The sequence below is a fragment of the Trachemys scripta genome, chromosome 17, assembly GCF_013100865.1.
Source record: "Trachemys scripta elegans isolate TJP31775 chromosome 17, CAS_Tse_1.0, whole genome shotgun sequence".
NCBI classification, from domain to species: domain Eukaryota; kingdom Metazoa; phylum Chordata; order Testudines; family Emydidae; genus Trachemys; species Trachemys scripta.
In genome coordinates, this window is record NC_048314.1 from 24347660 (window position 1) to 24369384 (window position 21725).

General features: G+C 43.0%; 1 protein-coding gene across 6 annotated transcripts in view; it reads left to right on the forward strand.

Annotated features, from left to right (window-relative positions):
* The first annotated feature begins 891 nt into the window (after nucleotides 1–891).
* The window catches only part of GAPVD1 (GTPase activating protein and VPS9 domains 1), a 66695-nt gene continuing 45861 nt past the window's right edge, over nucleotides 892–21725 (forward strand). For 3 of the 6 annotated variants that reach the window (XM_034793491.1, XM_034793493.1, XM_034793492.1), the window contains exon 1: nucleotides 892–1017. In XM_034793491.1, the coding sequence (XP_034649382.1) occupies nucleotides 1010–1017 (8 nt within the window). In that variant the 5' untranslated portion in view covers nucleotides 892–1009. The remainder of the gene's footprint in view (nucleotides 1018–21725) is intronic. The other 3 variants (XM_034793495.1, XM_034793497.1, XM_034793496.1) reach the window with 1 other exon arrangement.

The following is a 21725-nucleotide window of genomic DNA, read 5'->3' on the forward strand; positions in this document are numbered from 1 at the left end:
ACAGTATTGTTAGTTGAGCAGGGTGTTGTCCTTGTTGGCTGACTCACAGCTTCTTTTGCTGTTTTTACTTCATACATTTCTGATCTCATTTGAGATACCCAGTCTTTATATTTAATTACATTTATGAGGAGTCCAATAAAAAGTTGAAATTGAAATCCTGAACTGATGTTTACAAAATCAGAATAGTATCAGATACAAAGATACACGTCTCAGGCAGGCATGTTTATGAGGCATTTGTCAGAAGGGTGCAAATTTGACTAAAACAACTCTCTTCTTTTGTGGTATCTACAAAAAAAAATCAATCGTGGTTAAGTAGATGGTTTGCCATTGAACATTGTTTTTGATGCTGACCAATACAATTTGTTCCCTTGAGCTTCCCACGCCAGTGCATTTTACTCACCTGTTTTCTGTAGTTTTACACTTAGATTGCAAGCTCTTTGGGACAAGGGCTGTCCTTTTTCTAAATGGGGGCACACTGACTAGCACAAAGGAGCCCTGGCCCCTAGGTGCTAATATGAATAAACAATAAAAGTAACATAATAAATGCTCCTTATGCAAACAAGAGCTTTATTTAGTTTAGTACACGTGGCAGGTCCAGCATCTACACCCCATGCAATACAATAATACAAAGCATTACAAGTAGAAATACAGTGTAGACAGTCTGACTGCCCTGCCTACCCGTGCCTGTGGGCTAAGGCAAAGTGGGGTTCTGTGTCAGGCCCCGCCATGTATGACAGTCCATTTCTAAGCTGGTAGCGGCTGTCTGCAATTTCTGTTCCCATTGCTCCCAAAGGCAGACCTAGATGTTCCTTTTCTCTCGCCTCCTCTTTCCATGCCCGGACCCCCGCCCGTCTCTCTCCTCCTGGAACTACATCTCCCAGAAGGCCTGGCGCCTCACCCCGCATGCGCAGTGACGGGCCTGTTCGTTCTCGCTGAGGGAGAAAGACGCAAGCAGCCGCGGGGTCTCGGTGGAGCGGCGGCGGCTGGAGACGGAGAGCGACGGCGCCACATGCATAGGTTGGGCCCCCTCCCCTCCCCTCCGGCGGCTGCTGGCCCCGGCCCGGCGCTGCCGCCGGAGCCTGGCGCGAGCGAGGAGCGCGCCGCGGGGCCCGGCCGGGGGAGCCCAGGGGCCGGAGGCCGAGTCCTCGCGCCCCCTGCTGGGGCGGCGCCGGGGGCCGCGGGGCCTCTGCCCGCTCTTCCCCGCCACTCCCTGGGCTCGCGGGCGGGCGGGCGGCCTGCTGCTGGGGGGGGCCAGGGCCCCGCTGGGCCGGGCAGCCCCTGCCCCACGGAGCCTGCACCGGCGCGAGCGGGGGGTGGGTCCCGTCCCCCCCCGGTCCCCGGCACGCGCGGGAAGTGGGCAGAGACCAAGTGCCCAAGGTCATGCAGGGGGCTAGTGGGGGGGCTGGGAGCAGAGCCCGGGGGGGCCTGTCCGGTGCTCTCAGCGCAGACCCATAACCGGCCTGCTGCCCCCTCGGGATTCCTGGGCTGGGGGGTGGGCGAGAGAGAGGGAGAGAGGAACAATGGCAAAGCAACTTGCACTCCCTCCAGAGCAGTGCCAGGGCTGCTGGAGAGGGGAGTGGGGGAGCAAAGAGAAAACTGGAGCAAGAGCCAGCTTTTCTTGACAAGTAGTGCCCTGGGGCTACTGGGAGGACGGGTTTCGACATGGGGGAAAAAGAGGGATGGAAAAACAGAAATGATAACAATGTGTTTATTGTGATGTATGTTACATTGAATCTTAGTAGCTACTTTTGTTTCTAGACAGATGAATGTAGCTCTCAAAAACATTCAGCATTTGTAGTGCAGAACCATTCAAGGTCCCATTTGCCTTCCCAGGAGCCATTGTTACCTGGCATGTCAATATTTAGCAAACTGCAGTCATTGAAGTATTAATGAATCTTTTCCTCCCATGGCATTCCAAAGAGAAGTACTGCAGGACCAGAGCCCTGTCTGAGCTAAGTCACTGTGACAGTACCAAGGTGTTTTAGAATCAATTTGGGTAGCTTTTATTGTAGAAGTTTTGGATGTATTCATAGATTAAAAAGCTTTACAAGGAAGAGCATTTTGACTTTCCCACTTCTTGGTTACTGCTGGAATGGATCTGCTCAAATTGAATGCTTTTTTCTTTGCTAAGTCATGATATTGAGTTCTTCTTTATAGGACCAGCTTTTATGGCATTAAGGAAAACGCCACTGTAAAAATTGCTTATCTTTATAACTGAACAGATGACCCTTTGTTTACTAATGGGTTGGTCACTTTTTCTTCTTGAAGGCTAAAACTGGCCTGCCATGTGTAAAAGAGACAATCTGAAGATGATAGGGAATGAATTAATTATGGGACAAGTATGAAAGTTTTGAGAGTGAACCTCAGTATACTAGGTAAGAAGTTGGGCAGCAGTCTTCAGAAAAGAGACTTGTACATTGTAAACTACTGTTACTTCACAGAGAACTTTAAAATATTCTGCCTAAGCATCTTTTTACACATCCCATTTTCATTATTTTATTTGCTCTTTGCTATATTTTCATACAAAGAAACTAATAAAATGTCCTAAGAGTTTTTCTGTTCCCTAATTGAAATTAGTTTTCACTTCATCTTTGGTTATAGTACCAATCATTTCTAGAGACTTCAGATAGGAAATCAATAGGTGAATTCTTAAGACAGCCATCTTAATTCTTTAAAAACCAGCATCTCAAACTTTCAAACCTCAACTTTAATAGATAGTGTGGGACAGACACACAAATTTGTTTCAAATAGCATGTTTTTCAAAGTTTTCTGTGAGGCATGGCTCTCTAACAATGATCGTGATTTCTTCTAACTGTACAAATGTGCTAGATATCAAGCTCATGTGTCATATATGCGTTATTGTCAAAAAGTACCATGGGAAAAGACTGCCCAGTCGTATTTTGATGGAATCTGAGGCTATGTCTACACTACGCACCTCTTAGCAACACAGCTAAATGATGGGGTCTAAATTAGCTGTTACCACTCAAGAAAGAGATCTTGGAGTCATTGTGGATAGTTGTCTGAAAAACATCCACTCAATGTGCAGCGGCAGTCAAAAAAGCTAACAGAATGTTGGGAATCATTAAGAAAGGGACAGATAATAAGACAGAAAATATCATATTGCCTCTATATAAATCCATGATACGCTCACATCTTGAATACTGTGTGCAAATGTGGTTGCCCCATCTCAGAAAAGATATATTGGGAAAAGGTTCAAAAAAGGGTAACAAAAATGATTGGGGACATGGAACTGCTGCCATATGAGGAGAGATTAATAAGACTGGGACTTTTCAGCTTGCAAAAGAGATGACTAAGGGGGATATGATAGAGGTCTATAAAATCATGACTGATGTGGAGAGAGTAAATAAGGAAGTGTTATTTATGCCTTCTCATAACACAAGAACTAGGGGTCACCAAATGAAATTAATAGGCAGCAGATTTAAAACAAACAAAAAAGTATTTTTTCACACAACGCACAGTCAACCTGTGGAACTCTTTGCCAGAGGATGTTGTGAAGGCCAAGACACTAGATAAGTTCATGGATAGGTCCATCAATGGCTATTGTCCAGGATGGACAGAGATAGTATCCCTAACCTTTGTTTGGCAGAAGCTGGGAGTGGGTGACAGGGGTTGGATCACTTGATGATTACCTGTTCTGTTCATTTCCTCCTGGACACCTAGTATTGGCCACTGTCAGAAGACAGGATACTAGGCTAGATGGACCTTTGGCTGTACTGGATCAGACCATGGTTATGTTACAGCCACAGGTGCACAGTGTAGGCTCTCTTTGTCGGCAGGAGAGAGCTCTGCTGCTGACAAAGTATTGTTAAATTAAATAAATAAAATAAATTAATGGAGATATCCCATCTCTTAGAACTGGAAGGGACCTTGAAAAAAGGTCATCAAATCGAATCCAGCCCCCTGCCTTCACTAGCAGGACCAAGTACTGATTTTGCCCAGATCCCTAAGTGGCCCCTTTAAGGATTGAACTCATAACTCTGGGTTTAGCAGGCCAGTGCTCAAACCACTGAGCTATCGCTCCGTCCCTGTTAACACTGGTGCTTTTCTTCTGTAAAGCTTTTGTCATTTGGGGGGAGGGGTGTGGTGTGTTTGTTTTTTTCCACACCCCTGAACGACAAACGTTTTACTGACAAAAGTCCAGTGTAGACAAAGCGTGATAATCTGACTCTCCCCTTTATCTGCATCTTCTTTAATCGGACTGTGACAACTGCCTGTCTGTCTAGCCAGCCTGCCTGCATCAGTCTCCTTAAAGGGGACTCCTGATTCAGACCTGTACCTCTTTATATAGCTACAGGCTTTCTTACTAATTTTAATTTGAAGCATGCCATCAGAACTTGTCTCTCACTGAATGCTTTCTTAAAGAAACTTTGCCCACTTAAGATCTCCCTGCTTTTTGCCCTGCATTTTGGTAGGACTGCAGGATGGTACTCATTTGTACATCTTCCTGTTCCTAGTTCCAAACTTCTTCAAGAAGATCTCATGATTCAACATTTTTAATACTTAGATCCAGTTTCTACTGTACAAGGCTGTCACAATACTTCTATTTTCCTATTTCATAGTCCTTAAGTATTTCAGCCTAATTGGATATTTTAAATCACCCTTTACTTGCAATTCTCAAAATGCAATACAAAACTCCTGAAGGGGTGTGTGATGGGGTGGACTAGGCCCAGAGGCCCCTGCTGGAGGCCTCAGGGTTCTGCCACATCCATCCCAGGGAAGGAGCAGTGGAGAGGTCCTCCAAGCAGGGTAGAGTGGCTGCAGAGGAAGCAGCCAAAGAGGGCCCAGGAGGGCCATATAAAAGGAGTTGCAGAGCAGTAGTCAGTAGCTACTTGGAGAAGAAAGAACTGCAGGCCTGGCAGCCTGGAAGAGCTACAGGGCCACTAACAGTTTGCTAGCAGGAACTGAGGGAGCTCCTGGCTGGTTGCTAGGAATGAATAAGAACTGAGCCTGGGGAGGGCTGTAGGAGGATAGTGTCTCCAGGGAGGAAGCCCTGGCAGTACATCCCCATACCAGGGCTGGACTACTTAAAGACCAAAGCCCCGGGAGGGCTAAAGAGAGAGAGACACCACCAGAGGGGTACTGAGATTGGCCCCAGTGGACCATATACCCGGAAGGGGTTTGTGCTGGTTAATATGCAGACAGTGTGACTCAGCCAGAGCGCTGTGTCACTGACAAACCCGCATGAGAAGCACCCAAAGGGTCACAAGCACTAAAGAACGCAGATGCCCAACCAGAAGGGGGCACTGGGGGTGGGTGCCAACCCCATTACAGGGGGTTAATCTTAACAGTGTTGCTGGGAAAATAGATCACTTTTATTGGGTGTGTCTGAGGGTATAGTCACATTAATTCACAGTGATCCTGCATGCTGTTCCACACGAGCAGACCCCAGTGCTCAGAGTTCCACACTGATTTCAGTGGGGCCACCCATGCAAAACAGCTTACAGGATAGGGCCCTAAATTTGCATGACATGAAAACAACCTTCCTAATATGAAAAATGATTTTAACATTTTGTTGTATACAGCCTATTTGCAAATACACACTTTTAAAGAGATTGTCTATAAATATAGTTTCTGTTTCCAACAGATGCTGAATCCTGCTAATGTGAAATAAGCCCTTCTTTGCTTAATAACTTTAAGAATCTCCCAATCTCTTATATTTTTGGGGGAGAGTGTCACTTAGTAAAATGTTCTAAAAATATAATCATGTATACACATTAGAAATATATTAGCAAGGAAGATATTGCTGACCCTTTATTAATGGGCCATTTTTAGCATCTGTTGTCTTTGTTATTACTTAAGACACAGACAATTGTAGTGGGTTTTTTTTGTTTTGTTTTTGCTTATGTCATGAAAAATTTAAATGTGGTATGTGGTATTCACAGAGTTATAAAATTTGACGTGGTTTAAGTAAACAGAGTTTTGTAATGTTTGTCTAAAACAGGGGTGGGCAAACTTTTTGGCCCTAGGGCCACATCGAGTACAGAAATTGTATGGAGGGAATGGTAGGGAAGGCCAGGAGAGGCTATGCCTCCCCAAACAGTGAGGTGTGGCCTGGTCCTTTCCCTCTATCCAGCCCCCCGGAACCTCCCCTCAACCCCCCCCCCCCCCCCCGCTCCCCACCCCGACTGCCCCCGGTGACTGCCGCATCCTATCCAAACATCCCTGCTCTCTGCCCCCAACCATCCCCCCGGGACACTCATCCCCTATCCAGCCTCCCCTGCTCCCCACCCCTTGACCACCCCCCTATCCAACCCTCCCAACTCTCCCCACCCCACGTTACCTGTGGGGTGGGGGAAAGGGGGGCTCAGTCCTTTCCCTGTGCGTTTCACCTGCTCGTTTGGCTGCTCTCCCTGGCAGTCAGGCAGGGCTCGCTCCTTGTCTGGGGTTGGCTGCTGGGGACAAGGGCCAAGCTTGCTCTGCCCCTGTTTCCAGCAACAGGGCCCAGGCCCCTTGACCGCCCCCCTGCTCCTCACCTCTCCCCCTCCCCCCGAAACTCCCTCTGACCATGCCACCCGGAGCACCAGGTCTGGCAGTCCGGCCGGAGCTGCAGCCATGTTGCCCAGGCACTGGGGGAACTGTGACTGCAAGGGAGGGGAGCAGAAGAGGAGTTGCCAGGGGCTAGCCTCCGCCCTGCTCATCACGCTGCCGGGAGTTGGGTTGGCTCCTCCGCAAGCCTGTCCTGTCCCCGCTCCCTGGCCCGAGTTCGGGGGCCAGAGGGAAGGGTCCTGCGTGCCGGATGTGGCCCGCGGGCTGTAGTTTGCCCCCCTCTGGTCTAAAAGTTCACCTGGCTTCCCCTTGTCAAATATTTCTTGTGAACTTATGTTTTTCTCTGTAAATTTAAGTACTGTAGCCTGTGAAAATGGCATCTTTACAAATGTAGTTTTGGGGTGGGGTTTTTATTCTTTTATTGTTCTTGGTTTTTTGAGTAGGTGAAAGTGATCTTCTGGGATTAAGCTAGCAATTGTGGAGTCTGAAAGTTTGGGTTCTGTCTTGTAAATATAGACAATCTTAAGTTTATCTGTTCTTAAGTGTTATCAGACCGAAAGCCTTCATGCTGTTTATTTACATTTCGCAGATACTATTTATTAATAAGTTTAAAAAAAAATGGTTGTAGCGAGGGACTAATTCCCCACAACTACGTAGTTGTGTGTGATAACAGCATTTCCACAGACTTTCAAAGCTGACTTTCTTTGAAGCTGAGATGATAGAAAATAAATTGGAACTGTGCTACAATGTACTTTGGGACTAAGATCCGAGTACAGGGCTTTACATCTGTAAATGAGAGAGAGATAGTAATTGCAATGAGTCTTACTGGTAATCATATCAATATTTATTTAAATTTATAAAATATAAAAAGATGCCATTCTTAAAACAGTGGGTGTGTTTGACATAAATTAGAGGCAAATAATGCTAGCAACTAATAACCCTGAACTCCCAACCATCACACCATCCTCAACCCCTATCAAGTTCCTCTTACTCCAAAGGTCTTGGCAAATAGATATGCTTTGCAATGTGTGCTGGTGGTCAACAGACCTGGGATGCTTTGGACCAGGGAGAGGAGGTTGCAAGCTGCTCCTGGAGAACAACCTATTGCCTCCTTTCTCTTAAATCCAAGGGATTCCAACTTGTGCATATCTGCTGTTGCAAGTGTGGTAGGATGATATAAGAAGAGAGACAATGCCTTAAGTAAGAATGTTCAAGCTATTGGGTGAATGATCATTTTCTAGTAGTACCTCCACTTTTTATTTTTTGCAGCACAAAATGAGTCATCTGAAAAATGGCTATGTCTACACTGCCCATCAGTGTCAGCAGTGGGTAGGGTTAGTGTAGAATCATGCAGCAATGAAAAGCAAGTTGCATCCACACTGGAGAGTGTAGCTACCCATGTCAATGAAAGGCTCCATCAACTGGAGGCAGCTGTTAAAAATAGAGTAGATGTGGAAGGTGCTGCTTGGGCTGCAGAGAGTCATGTAGGATATATACCCACAGGCTTCAGGCGTACCTTTATTTGCCCAAGCAGTGCCTCACTCTCTGCCCTGGTCTTTATCCCCTTCATAGGGGGGCTAACAGCGTATGTACTTTACATGCTGCCGTAAATGGTGTGCAGTGTAGACATATCTTTAGACACTGCATAAGTCCGTCCCTCAAATGATCGATGTACTCTGTAAAGGGATCCTGAAAATTAAGGGACTTCCTACCCCGCACAAAAAAAATCCCACCTCATACTTTAAACTATAAATCATTACACCTCTACCCCAATATAACGCCACCTGATATAACACGAATTCGGATATCGCGGTAAAGCAGTGCTTTGGGGGGGGCGGGGCTGCGCACTCCGGCAGATCAAAGCAAGTTCGATATAACGCGGTTTCAACTATAACGCAGTAAGATATCTTGGCTCCCGAGGACAGCATTATATCGGGGTAGAGGTCTGTTATCCTAGATTTCAAGATGGATTGAGGCTTCCACCGAAGACAATTCTTAGGGAAAAACAAAGCATCTATTCTGTAGGAAAAACCCTGGAGATACATTCACGTCTAAGCACCATGTATAGACATTTAGTCTTCTGTTAAAGAAAATATGCTATCTGGATTTAAAAACATTGTTTAGATAGATATGTTGTTCTCGTTGTTTGTTTTTTTAAAGTAACTCCTGAGGTAGGGTGATGAAACTAAACTAAAAATTTGTTACACTGTGTGGTTAGTAAAGGAGGAAAACATTTGCCTTTTTGCCTATAGGAAATGTATGCAAAAGGTCACCAGATTTAAAAAAAAAAAAAATTCTGTTTCATCACACTAATGTGGACACACTTGATTACAAACACCACTATATTCTGATACTAGTTGTGTTCGCTAATCTTCCTTCCCACTCCAGTTGTGCTAAATTGTGCCCAGGTATAATAATCCTGTTGAATAGACAATACATTCAGTGTTGCAGTGCAGCTAGTGGGCACAAGTAAATTTATAATGCAAAGTTGGGTTAGTCTGCTATTAAAGTTGAGGTTTGAAAGTTTGAGATGCTGGTTTTTAAAGTTGAGAACTCAGTTCATATAATTTATTTAGCTATCTTTTATTTACAAGTGAAATTTTCAGCTTTTAACTTTTTAGCTAGCTCTTTGAGACACATGCCATTTATTTAAATCCAAATTCTGTTGCTTTTTAGCTGTTACTGTAAATGTTAATGAGACAGGAAACATTTTATGTTTTGATATGGGACAAGTTAGCAGGGAAACCAAGCAAGCTTGCTTAGGAGATATTTTGCAGTTTGACAGAATGGTTCCAATTTTGTCTTGGTTTGCCCTGCCTAGATTTGACCTGTCCAAACTTGCTATGGAAGCTGAATCCTGTGTGAGTGCCATGCTAAAAAAATAACCTGAAGCAAGAAATGTTCCAAGTGAGAAGAAAAGAAAAAAATAAAACTTACTAATGATCTTTACCACTTTGGTAAATAATCCTTATCAATTTTGTTGAATGTGTTTTTTTTTTTTTTTTAGTGAAGCACATAAGTATTTTATAGAGCTGGTGGTTTCTTTACATTGCAATACAAAATCAGACATGTATTTTGTATTAAGCATTAGTTAAATTTTCAGTCATCTATTTCAGTATAATGGTTTTTAGGATTTTATTGCTTTTAATCTGTCTGTCCTCGGTATTTCTAAGTCATTTATCACCTTGGTATCTAAGCACCATATCCCCTTTTTCTTATGTTGTGCTATGTTGTGACAACAGTTGTCAAATGTCATGTCAGACAGGTATGTCAAAACATTTCAGCTCATGCTATCCAAGAGCATCATGATGTGTTGTATATTATTAACATTAATCATTGTATTACAGTACATTTTTGTGGCTTGTCATTCTTTTTTAGTAGTGTTTAAGCAGCCTCATAATAATTTACAGCTGCAATACCAAAAAACCACTTCAGCGTATCTACATTGAAATTATGGAGATAGCAGGAATTTAATATGAAAAATCCAGATACTTGCTTAAATTCTATTGTTTCTGCAGCCACATGGAATTTAAAAAGCAACAGAGGGTCCTGTGGCACCTTTAAGACTAACAGAAGTATTGGGAGCATAAGCTTTCGTGGGTAAGAACCTCACTTCTTCAGATGCAAGGGTTGATGCAAGAAGTGAGGTTCTTACCCACGAAAGCTTATGCTCCCAATACTTCTGTTAGTCTCAAAGTTGCCACAGGACCCTCTGTTGCTTTTTACAGATTCAGACTAACACGGCTACCCCTCTGATACATGGAATTTAAACTTCTGTTTGTCACAGAAGTGATTTAGATATTTGGATTTTATACACCTTTGTCCTTTGGACAACTGTAAATAATCTCTCACCTCTCCAAGTTGATAAGTTCTTTGTCTGGGACCATAAGTTGATTTCATGAGCACTTACAAGCTAACACAGTTGGGCAATTATGACTTTTTGTATTCCATAGTAGTTAATAAGAACATTCTTTAAAATTCTTGTCCTGAATGCTGGAGTGAATTGAACTGCTCTGCAGTACAGGAAGGCTACAGCCCATACAATTGTTTGCTCATCATGATTTCTTTAGATAAATAAAGTTCCTCCCTTCTTACTTGATTTGTCTCTTTTTCCAAGTAGCTGGGTGTGACAGGTTGGACCCCTTAAGGTGCCACCTGATGTGCTGGGATATCACTGAACCTGCCTGTTCTGCCAGCCAGGGCACCCTTTTTACCTGTCTTGCTGAGCCAGGCTATTATGCCTCCTCCAGCATACACACCGGCAGGGCCACACCCAACTGCAGAATGAGACAGACACTGAGATCAGCTCTGGGAAGCCTCAGCTTAAGGGATTTACCCCAGCAGTCAGGTGTCCACCTCCCTTGAAGTGCAGACCCAAAGGTATATTATGAAATCCGCCCCCTCCCTCAGTGTGGAGGAAGGTATGCATAGCCGCTTACCCCCCCTCCCCGCCCCCATTGTGAATTGCTCAAATGGAGTTTATATTCTAAACAGGAAATACATTTATTAACTACAAACGGTGAATTTTAAGTGGTTAAAGAGATAGCAAACGGAACAAAGCAGATTACTAAGCAGATAAAACAACACACACATACTAAGCTTGTTTCACTAAAGAAATTGGTTACAAATAGTAATTTCTCACCCTAAATATTGTCACAGGTAGATTGCAGAAAGTCTTGAAAGGCAGCTACACTGGCCTGCAGCTTGAGACTTCAGGTATTTCCACTTACAGACTGGACACCCGCTCAGCTTGGGTTCAACCTTTCTCCCCTCAGTTCAGTTCTTGCTTCCAGGTGTTTTTCAGTGTTTCTTTGGGTGGGGAGGCAGAGGAGAACCATGATGATGTCACTCCCCTGCCTTATATAGCTCTTGTGTATGGCGGGAACTCTTTGTCTCCCAGTGGCATTCCAAGGGTGGGTCCAGTACCAGGTGACTCAGACCCATGTCTCTGCAGGGCTGTGGCAGCCGTTACTCATAGGCTGTCTGGAGCGTCCACAGGAAGACTACGCTCTTTCACATCCATTGTCTTTGCTAATGGGCCATTAGACCTGTCTGGATTTTCCATTGTTGTACCTGAAGGGCTAGTTGGGGGGTGACACCCAACGTAATACATTTGAAATACAGATACATAGTCAATATTCCTAACTTCAGATACAGAAATGGTACAGGCACACACATTGGATAATCACATTCAGTAAATCCTAACCTTTCCAATTATATCTCACATGAGCCATCTTGCATAAAGTATATATCAGTTATGTCGTATTCATTTCATAAGCATATTTTCATAAAGAATATGGAGTGAAACATCACCCTGGGTGTTTCAGAGCAGGCTGTATTCCTAATATTTGTATTTAGAGCAGTGAGACTGAGCACAGTCATTTATTGACATTGTTATTCATGTGCTTCTCTTTTTGCTGAATTGGAGTTGGTTATTTTGGTCACTTACGGAATTTAGTAACGTTTCTTTATGCAGTTGGAAGGCTTCAAACTACATGCCATACCTAACAGATGCATTCCTTTACTTTTGTAAGGACATGTCTATGCTACAAAATTAAGTCGACCTACCTTATGCTGGCATACAGCTGCTGCAGTAATTACATCGCTTGGCCTGTCTACACTTTGCTCCTTGGATCAGCGATGTGCTTCCTCACCAGCAGCATTTGTATCGATTGTACTGTCAGTGTGGGACATTGTGGGATGGCTCCTGAAAGCCAGTAACAGTCAGTGGAAGCAATGCAGTGTTTACACTGACACTGTGTTGACCTAACTACGTCGACCTTGACTGTACGCCACTCGTGGAGGTGGAATTATAACGTCAGAGTAGCAGGGCAGTTACATCAGCGGGAGCAAAATTTAAGTGTGAAGACTTCCTTAGTTAGGTTGACGTAAGCTGTCTTGTGTCGACCTAACTCTGTAATGTAGACCAGAGCCAAGGTTCACAAGCTATACCTTAGGGCTAATCTACAGTGGCAACGCTAAGGCGGTGCCGCGGCAGTGCTTTAACCTGGCTTGTGTGGTTGTGGCAGAGCATTCCCAGCGCTCTAAAAAAACCCACCTCCACGAGAGGTGTAGCTATCCGCGCTGGTGCACTGTCTACACTGGTGCTTTACAGTGCTGAAACTTGCTGCACTTGGGGGTGGCGGGGTGTTTTTTCACACCCCTGAGCGAGAAAGTTGCAGCTGTAAATTGCCAGTGTAGATAAGCCCTGAGTCTTCCTCTTCAGTTTCCAGTCAGTTTGCCCTGTTACGCCAGACTTCCACATGACTTGAGAAGCATTGTTGAAAACTGGTGAGTGGGAGCAGTGCCTCTCATTGGCACAGTGCTTTTTCCAGAGGCTGAGTTCAATAGCAGTCATTAGCAGGCCAATCAGCTTAATTTATGGAGGACTATAAAACCATAAAAGCTTCTGATTCTGCTTTCTAGATTAAATAAGATTGACTGCACCATGTGAAAACCCAAATGAATTAAAACTTTTTGTCAACACAGTTGTAGTGACTGGCAACCGACTCACCAGTTCACAGCTTAAGGCTTGTACACACTAGTGCTTACTTTGATATAACTCAAGTCACTTAGGGGTGTGGAAAAGCTACCCCCGAGCGACGTGAGTTATACCAACCTAAGCACCGGGGTGGACAGCGCTTTGTCGGCGGGAGAAGCTTTCCCACGACACAGCTACTGCCGCTTGGAGCGATGACAGGAGAGCTCTCTCCCATCGGAATAGAGCGTCTGCATTGGGAGCGTTACAGCAGCGCAGGTACGTCGGTACAGCTGCACCACTGTAGCGATTCTAGTGTAGACTAGCCCTTAGGGCATGGTTACACTGAAAGCACTGTCGTGGGAACGCTCCCGCAGCAGCGCTCTGAAGTGCGAGTGTGGTTGCATGCGAGCGCTGGGAGAAAGGTCTGGTAATCTACCTCCACGAGGGGTTTAGCTCTGAGCGCTCGGAGCCTGTCTACTCTAGCGCTTTAAAGCGCTCTGACTTGCTGCGCTCAGGGGGGTGGAAAATCACCACCTTGAGCCAGCAAGTTAGAGCGCTATAAAATGCAAGTGTAGCCAAGCCGTGAGTCTCACGCATCTTGACCTTGAATGGTCTTTTATTGTGTTTGAATTTCCACCACAAAGAGACAGATACTTTTTGCATGTTCATTTCAGGAATCTTAATGCTAGAGCCCATGGGCCGTAGTTTGCCCACCCCTGGGCTAGAGTATTTATCAATACAGATGCTCATAAGTGTCATTATTCAAAGTTTATATTGTTTTAGTATTGAAGTTCACAATCGTAATAGCTTAAAAAGCTGCATGACAGTGGAGAATCTCTCAACTATTCTGTGCCTAGATGGTCTGTCTCTTGATTTGATGGGTATAATACAACTGATGCAGACATCTGCTGATGAATGTAATATGTTAGGGAAACGACAATTTTTGTATATTTATAAATATCTTTTTTTTTCTCTTGACAGCATAATACAGTTTAAAAGATTATATTGAGGTAACCTGATATGTTCTGCCATGTTGTGGCACTCTAACTTGTCAACTTATTTTTAGATATACTGCACTCATGTGTCAAGATATTAAAAATGTGTGTGGGAGTATTAATTTGGATTCTGAACATCACCTGATATTGAGTCACTCCTTTGTGGAGCCTTCTTGGCGTAAAAACATGCTGTGCTTTTATTCTGATAATCAGAATTAACTCTAAATTGTCTCTAACCGAAGCCTGTCCTGTATTTTCAAATGAATATATAAATGCACCAATGTCACTTGTAAAGCCTTACTTCAGTAATAAACTTCCCATCCAAATCCTCTCCATAGTCACCAATGATGATCCTACAAGTAAGAAAGCAGACTGATTCGGGGGTTAAGTATATTGAATCTTCTTTCTAGCCACACAAGAAAAACTTCTACAAGATCACCTGTAGGACCATGGCTGGCAAAGTTTGAATTCGTATTTTCAAATCCAAATCTCCCAAGTTATATTTGCTGCAGTATGTCAGATGATTTACTTGAGTTCTGAGAGTGAATCTCCACAGGGGGGTTAGTCTGAAGCTTTTCTGATGCATGTCAGGTGACTCTCAGTATGCAAGTTGCACCAATAGTATGCACATGGAACACCTATTCCATTTTCAGTTTGCATCATGTGAACATAGCATAGCATTCTCCAGGAGTATCCCTTGGTCCTTTGCTTCCTTGCTCAGCAGTGTGCATCCTGGGATTGTTTTCACTGGGAATTGTGGGAATTTTAAAATAAAAAGAAACATTTTAACTATTGCCGGAGTAGTTGAGTGTGCGTGTGGTCATTGAAAGGCAGATAATGTTTGTTTAGGATATAGTTTGGAAGCAGAAGAAAAAAATGGTTCAGTCATTCTAACTGCATGTTGTTTTGCATAATATTTGTGAGGGGGATGGGGAAAGCCTTGCTGATGGGTGGGAGGCTGAGGTCCAGACACTTGCTCAAAGGTTCAAACAGCCAGCAAGACGTCCCACGGAGAACACAAACACCCAGGGGAATGCTGTCTGGGATGCCTCTTGTTTGTGTTTTGAATCTTATGCCTGAACATGTTGCCCATGTGGGGGTAGAGGGGTGTTGGGATGCAGACATTTTGAGCACGGGGGTATTTTGTGTGGGTGATTGACGTTTAACATTCCCTATGTGCTTTTGTAAAAGCTTATGAATGTTCAGCTCTATTTAAAGGATTTTCTGTGTTAAAATCAATGATTTCTCATAATGGATGCATTGTAAACTGTTTTATTAGGAAATAACAATTAAAAACAAAGTTTTAATGAAACCAATGGAAAAATATCTGTATTTGGAAATGCCTTTAACTAATCTTCTTAAGTAACTAGATGCACACAAACTTTTAACTACTGCAACGGGGCAAACAGAACACCAAGTGCAATAGTAAGGACATTTCAAATACAACAATTTGGAGCGTTGGAGGGGGGGTGCATAAAGTTAAAGACAAGTATACACCTTGTTGCTGGTGGTTCTTGTCCGCATGGGTTCTGGGATTGAGTGTCGTGGCTCAAAATTCTCATGGGCATTGCAAGGCTCAAAAGAGCTGGACACAAGTGCAAGTGTTCTTAGTGTCTACAGCAGTGGTTCTCAACCTATTGACCGTTGTGGGTCACATATGCATCTTGTGGGCTGCATCCACACAATCTATATACTACCTGTATGGCCCTGATGATGTCACGTGAGCTGCAGCTGTGGGCTTATTGGGCCGCTAGCAGGCCGTAGGTTGATAACCACTGGTCTAGAGCTTGCAGCTGAGAGGTGAATGGGAGCCGCTGGGAGCATTGCTGCAGCAATGCGGAGGTTAGGAGTTGCTGCTTGTCTCAGTAGCCAGCATTGTCCAGGGCCAGAAGGACCTGACTGGATCCCAAGTTAAGGGACTGCTGGCCTAGCAGGCGCATGTTTTCCAGGAGGGCATTCTGGCTCGGGATAACATCTATGAGTTGCCTCTGCATTTCTGTCTTTCCATGCTCTACTTTGTCACGGTGATGCCACTGCATCGCTGTCTTTGGTCACTGCCACAATCTCCTAGGAGAGCTGCATTCCTCGTTTGCAGCCTCCACATCTCACTAGCCTGCCTTTCCTCTGTGACTGTGCCAGGAGTTCTACAAACATCTCATCCTGAGCTTTGCTTTTTCTCCCCTTCAGGTTGGCCAGCCTACTGGAAGTAAATAGAGGCCCAGGCCTTGATGGTCTGGCTGCTGCAGGCATTGTGGTTGTGGGAGTAGGAGATGGAAAGAGTCACTTGTTCGTATCCCAGACAAGTCATGGTAGCTTTTTTTTTTTCTCAGTATGTATATGTGGCTTTATCTCTCTGAGCTTCCTCCAAAGAATGGGAAGTGATCTGCATGTATAAAGGGTAGTAGGTACATTTGGCTTTGTCTATCATATCTGCTTTCAAGCTGTTTGGGGTGGGGTGTTTGGAGCTATGTTCCAGGTTTGTTTTTGTGGTTTGTGTGCTGGTGATGCTTCTATGGCATAGGAGCTGTAAAGGGCAGAGGTTATGGAAGGTGAGCTGGATAGTAATCTCCTTTGGGCTATCCTCCTTCTCGATGATGTTACACAGAGGCTGGTGACTAGGAGGAGAGAATGATCTTATTCAAAAAGACAAAGGGCAGACCAGTGAGAGAAGCTCAAAAGTTAGTCACAAGGACATTTCCCCAAGAAGTGCTGCAAGAGTGGAAGGAGCTTGCAGTCCACAAGGGTGGGGGTCATGGACATGAGGCTATTACCTTGATTTTGTTTTGCACATTATAGGGATTACTTAGTCTTAAGTTCTGCTGTATCTCCCTTGCAGACATGGAGAGAGTGCAGAGAAAAATAGAAGGTATCCTATAATAATTGTCAGCTACAATGCATCTTACAGGGCATTTGTTCCTCAGCGGGGAGCAATATTGTTTGTGCCTTGACCGGGCAGGCAGCGTGCATTTATATCTCATGTAAACTAACCAAATTTCTTTTCTTATAAGCACTGTGTCAATAAACTGAATTTTGCACAAATGAATGCTTTCGTTATTCAAATCTGCTGCAGAAGTGGGAGTTGAGAACACATTGTAATTCTGCCATGCTGGCAGGCACCATTTTGAAGTAACAGAAGGAGGGGGGAAGGAGGCAGAGGCTCTTAGCTAACATCTGTCAACAATAATAATGAATAATAAATTGTAAAGATAGGTACTTACATGCTGAAGTTCCCACCAGGAGTCTGACTTCCTACCTGGCCTGAGTTTCTGGTGGGGATTCAGTCTCATCCAACACAGGGCAGAAATCGTGGTCCCATTATGACAGGGCAGAACTGGGGCTGGCTTTCCAGGTGGCCGTTGTCAGGCTACTGAGTCCCAAAAGGATCCTGGCTCTCAGGGGACAGCTCATCTTCTGATGTGTCGAGCTGGTCATCCTTGCTGTGGGGGACAGTGCGGCAGCAGCTCCAGATAGTGCCTGGGTTGGGTTGTACTATAGCGGGGTAGGCAACCTATGGCACGCGTACCAAAGGTGGCATGCGAGCTGATTTTCAGTGGCACTCACACTGCCCAGAATCCTGGCCACCGGTCCAGGGGGCTCTGCATTTTAATTTAATTTTAAATGAAGCTTCTTAAACATTTTAAAAACCTTATTTACTTTACATACAACAATAGTTTAGTTATATATTATAGACTTATAGAAAGAGACCTTCTAAAAACATTAAAATGTATTACTGGCACGCGAAACCTTAAATTAGAGTGAATAAATGAAGACTCGGCACACCACTTTTGAAAGGTTGCCAACCCCTGTACTATAAGTAGAATCTTGTCCAGTTAATAAAATAAATAAAAAAAAAAATGGACAGATCACATTCCCCTACCGGATTGTCTCCTTTTATTCCTGTCAACATACTTTCTTGTGAGCGTCTAAGTCTTTATCCAGCACTGGTTGGCATCTTGTGGATAGCTGCTTTGCAATGTCCATGAAAAGGTCCTTATGTGTGTGGCTGGCCACAAGAGTTTCCTGAATTTATGCTTCACTCCAGATGGTGAGGAAGTCCAAAGTGTCAGCACAGCTCCCAGTAGCTGCATGCAGCATGTTGTGGGGCTTTTGGAGTGCTATTGTGGGTGGATCACCAGTATAATGTACAATGGGATCCAAGAGCAAATTGGAAACATCTGGCTCTGCACCATCTTTTCAAGGGGAGAAAGGTCACCCTGGAAACTTGGTATCAGGAAAGGGAGGGCACACAAGTAAATTGATAGGTCAGCAATGGTCGACCTGCAAAGCATTGTGGGGTAGCCTTTGAAAGCGTGCAAAAAGTAGTGCACAGCAATTGTATGTGCATAAAACACCAAACAAAATCCATTTAAAGTAATCCTAGTCCACTATGCAAGAGGATTCCAGTGTTCCTGATAAATGCAGAGGTAGTGCTCAGTGATGGGTTGTGTCATTTGTATGCAAGCATTTTCAAACTGGATTAACTAGATTGGATCCAGTTTAAAACTCCAGTGTTAAACAAGCCCTCTGAGAAGGCAGTAGCTATTATCTGAAAGACTTTTGTTGGCTGATCTTGTTGGCCTGATTTTTACTGGGAAAAGAAATGTTAATGTAAGTGAGCTAACTTGAGGTGAAAACTAAATGAAGATAAGACCGTTTATATGTGTGTGTGTGTGTGTGTGTGTGTGTGTATATATATATATATATACCTGCCTGGGTTTTACCTATATAACTCCAGTGTCTTCAAATGGTACTGTACATCAGGAGTAACTTAGGTCAGAAGTTGATCTTGAAATTGGAATTTAGTTTAATAAGTCATGAATGTATGAGCCAGAATGAAATTCAACTTTCTCTCCCATTGCTGTATTGGCTCTGAAGAGCTAACCGGAGTTGAAAAAATGATTCCCAACATGACTTCATATTAAGTGATAATATGGACATCACTGGAAAGAAAAAGCGGGCAATCTAGAGAAACATTATGTAGAACAGTAGAAAAAGAAGCCGGAGCCATGAATATGGCACTCAGAAGCCTGACTGACCGGCACAAGACCAAAATAAATAGTGGAAACTGGTAGAAATCCTATGTATCTGAGAGTGCAGGAGGAGATAAATTTTCCTGTTTTCTGAAGTATCCACCTCACTCCTTCACCCCTCCCCCCCCCAACCAAATAAATAAGATATGACCTGTTTCACATTGATTAACTTGCAGTCCTGGCTTTCAAGCTGTGGACAATGAACTTTGGTAAATGCTTTCTTTTCCTGCCTCATAACTAAGCTAGTGGGGTTGGAAATATGCTGTCTATCTTTTATGGAAAGTATGTTTGAAAGCTCTTACCCTTGAAAGCATTCTGGGTCCAAATTCTGCCTTCCTGTGTGACATGCAACTCCAGAGTGAATAATTGGAATTGGGCCTTAAGTCCAAAATATTATTTGTTTCCTATATTTTTGCTGTTTATTTTCCAAAGAATTTACACTTCCATCTTGCTGTCTGCTTCAGCTTTCAGACACCCTGGGCCAAATTCTGTGCTGACTTGCATCCAGTTCAGGAAATCAAGTTGGCACTGAATTTGGCCAGGTATGTTTCTGGAGAAAATGTGGTTAAATAGTCAATTGGAACTCCAGCTCGCCTTGTGCTTGAGTTAATTAAAATGCTGTTGTCACTTTGAACTCCAAGTAGATCCTCTGTTCTATATCAAGGGATCCCAGGAATCTAGGACTGTCAGAAGATTTTTGTATTGTATGCAAATTCTCAGAGTTGCCTTAAAGTTATTTAACTGCTTTGAAATCCTTACTCACCTTTCTAAAGCTAGTTTAAGGATATTTCTTGCTTTTTTTTTTAGTACAGTTTTGTGAAGGAAAGATGAGTGCACTGATCTTTTAGCTTTTTAGAGAGCTATCGGCAGTCTTTTCTTCATAAATAACTTTCTGGTTATACTTTCTCATTTCCTCCACAGTTGAAGGTAATGTTATGACTAGCAAACAAGAGGAGCGTGTGAAGAAATAGCTGGCTTCCTTCTTACTGAAGCTGAATTTGCATTATTGCCTCCAACTACTAAATCTAACTGCAGGAATTTTATCATATAAAAAAATCGTATGTTTTAGTCACAAAAATAAAACTCTTATTCAAAAGGTGAGCAAATTAAGTCCTTAGAATAATGAATAGCTTTCCAAATAATAGCAAAAATGTTTAGTTTAATAAAAAACATTTTAAAAGTGTTTTGACCTACTCCAGGTTCCAAATAGTATGTCTTTACATAATTGAAAATGCAACTTTCAAATGGATCTCTTTATCCTACAGTCTTTAATACTAAGTAAAAGCATACCAGCCCCGTTTTTAAATTATACCAACTATTAATTAGTGGTGAAAAGCATTGAATAGTCTTCCTGTATTTCAGTTGCCATTGTGAAAGAGGTTGCCTTTGCAAAGTAAAACTTCTCCCTAGTAACAACTTGTAAAATCTAATGAAAATGTTCCTTATTCTCTAATGCGTGCACACACACACTCTTGCTGTACAGTCCCCTTTGAACAAAAAAAACTTTTGTAGTGCATGTGCAAGGTTAAAATGTACAAGCTCAACAAGAGATTGTTTTCACTATTAAAAACAGAGACTTTGTGAAACCCTATGCAAGTATTTGAGATGTAATTTTACTTTAGGGATCTGAAACTCATCAGATGCAGGTTAATTATAAAATGTCATGTATAATAGGGGAACTTTGCAAAACTAGGAACTTGCCTCCCCTCAAAACGTACACAGTGCATTGTCTCTCATCCAGAATGAGTTAAAATGAATTAATAATTCTACGCCATGGTGCCTGGGTACTGTAGTGATGAGGGCCATGAAAGTACCTAGGCAGCTCTTTAACTCATCCTGATGTGGTTATATATATCAAAATTTGTATGTTATAGCTAACTTGTTTTAGGTCCATAGATGCAATATTTTGTATTTTAGATGCAATATCTTGTAAAAACTGAGGAATACAATGACGCATGTCACTATATACATCATTTTTTCTGGTCACCTGGAAGTTGCTTTAACATAGGTATTTATAATCTATTTCTTGATTTTTATTGTAAGAATAATTTGTTGCAAGAAATCATTTGTTGGAAACCTTATGTTGCTGGCACAGTTCTGTCACATTAATAGAACTTCTCCATTCGTTTAATGAGGCAGTCACTTTTAAAACTTTTTGTAAAGGTACCATGTATTCTTCTTGAAGTCTTTTTTTTTTTTTTTTTTTTTTTTTTGGTTTAATATATCAGAGGAGTAGCCATGTTTGTCTGTATCCACAAAAACAATGAGGAGTCCGGTGGCACCTTAAAGACTAACAAATTTATATTGGCATAAAAAACTCCCACTTCTTCAGATGCAACTAAAGAAATGGGTTTTTTTACCCACAAAAGCTTATGCCCAAAGAAATCTTAGTCTTTAAGGTACCACCGGACTCCTCGTTCTTTTGATTTAATATCACCTTCAAATGGAGGGATGATCTCAGCATGAACTACAGCCTTTTGATTGATTTTTGTTAAGGATACTCTGAGTCTCCTTTGCAAGCTTAGAAAATGCTTTGTAAGTTGAGGTGTTCCGACATTTTTATATATAAAGATTATATATGACAGCTATTTATGGCTTATCTTCCTTTGGATGATAGGGTTTTGCTTGTCAAGTTGAACCATAGGTGAGGGAACTTGGGTAAGGAGTTGTTGGTGAGCCATGCTTTTGAACCATCAGGGTTTCTTTTAAAAA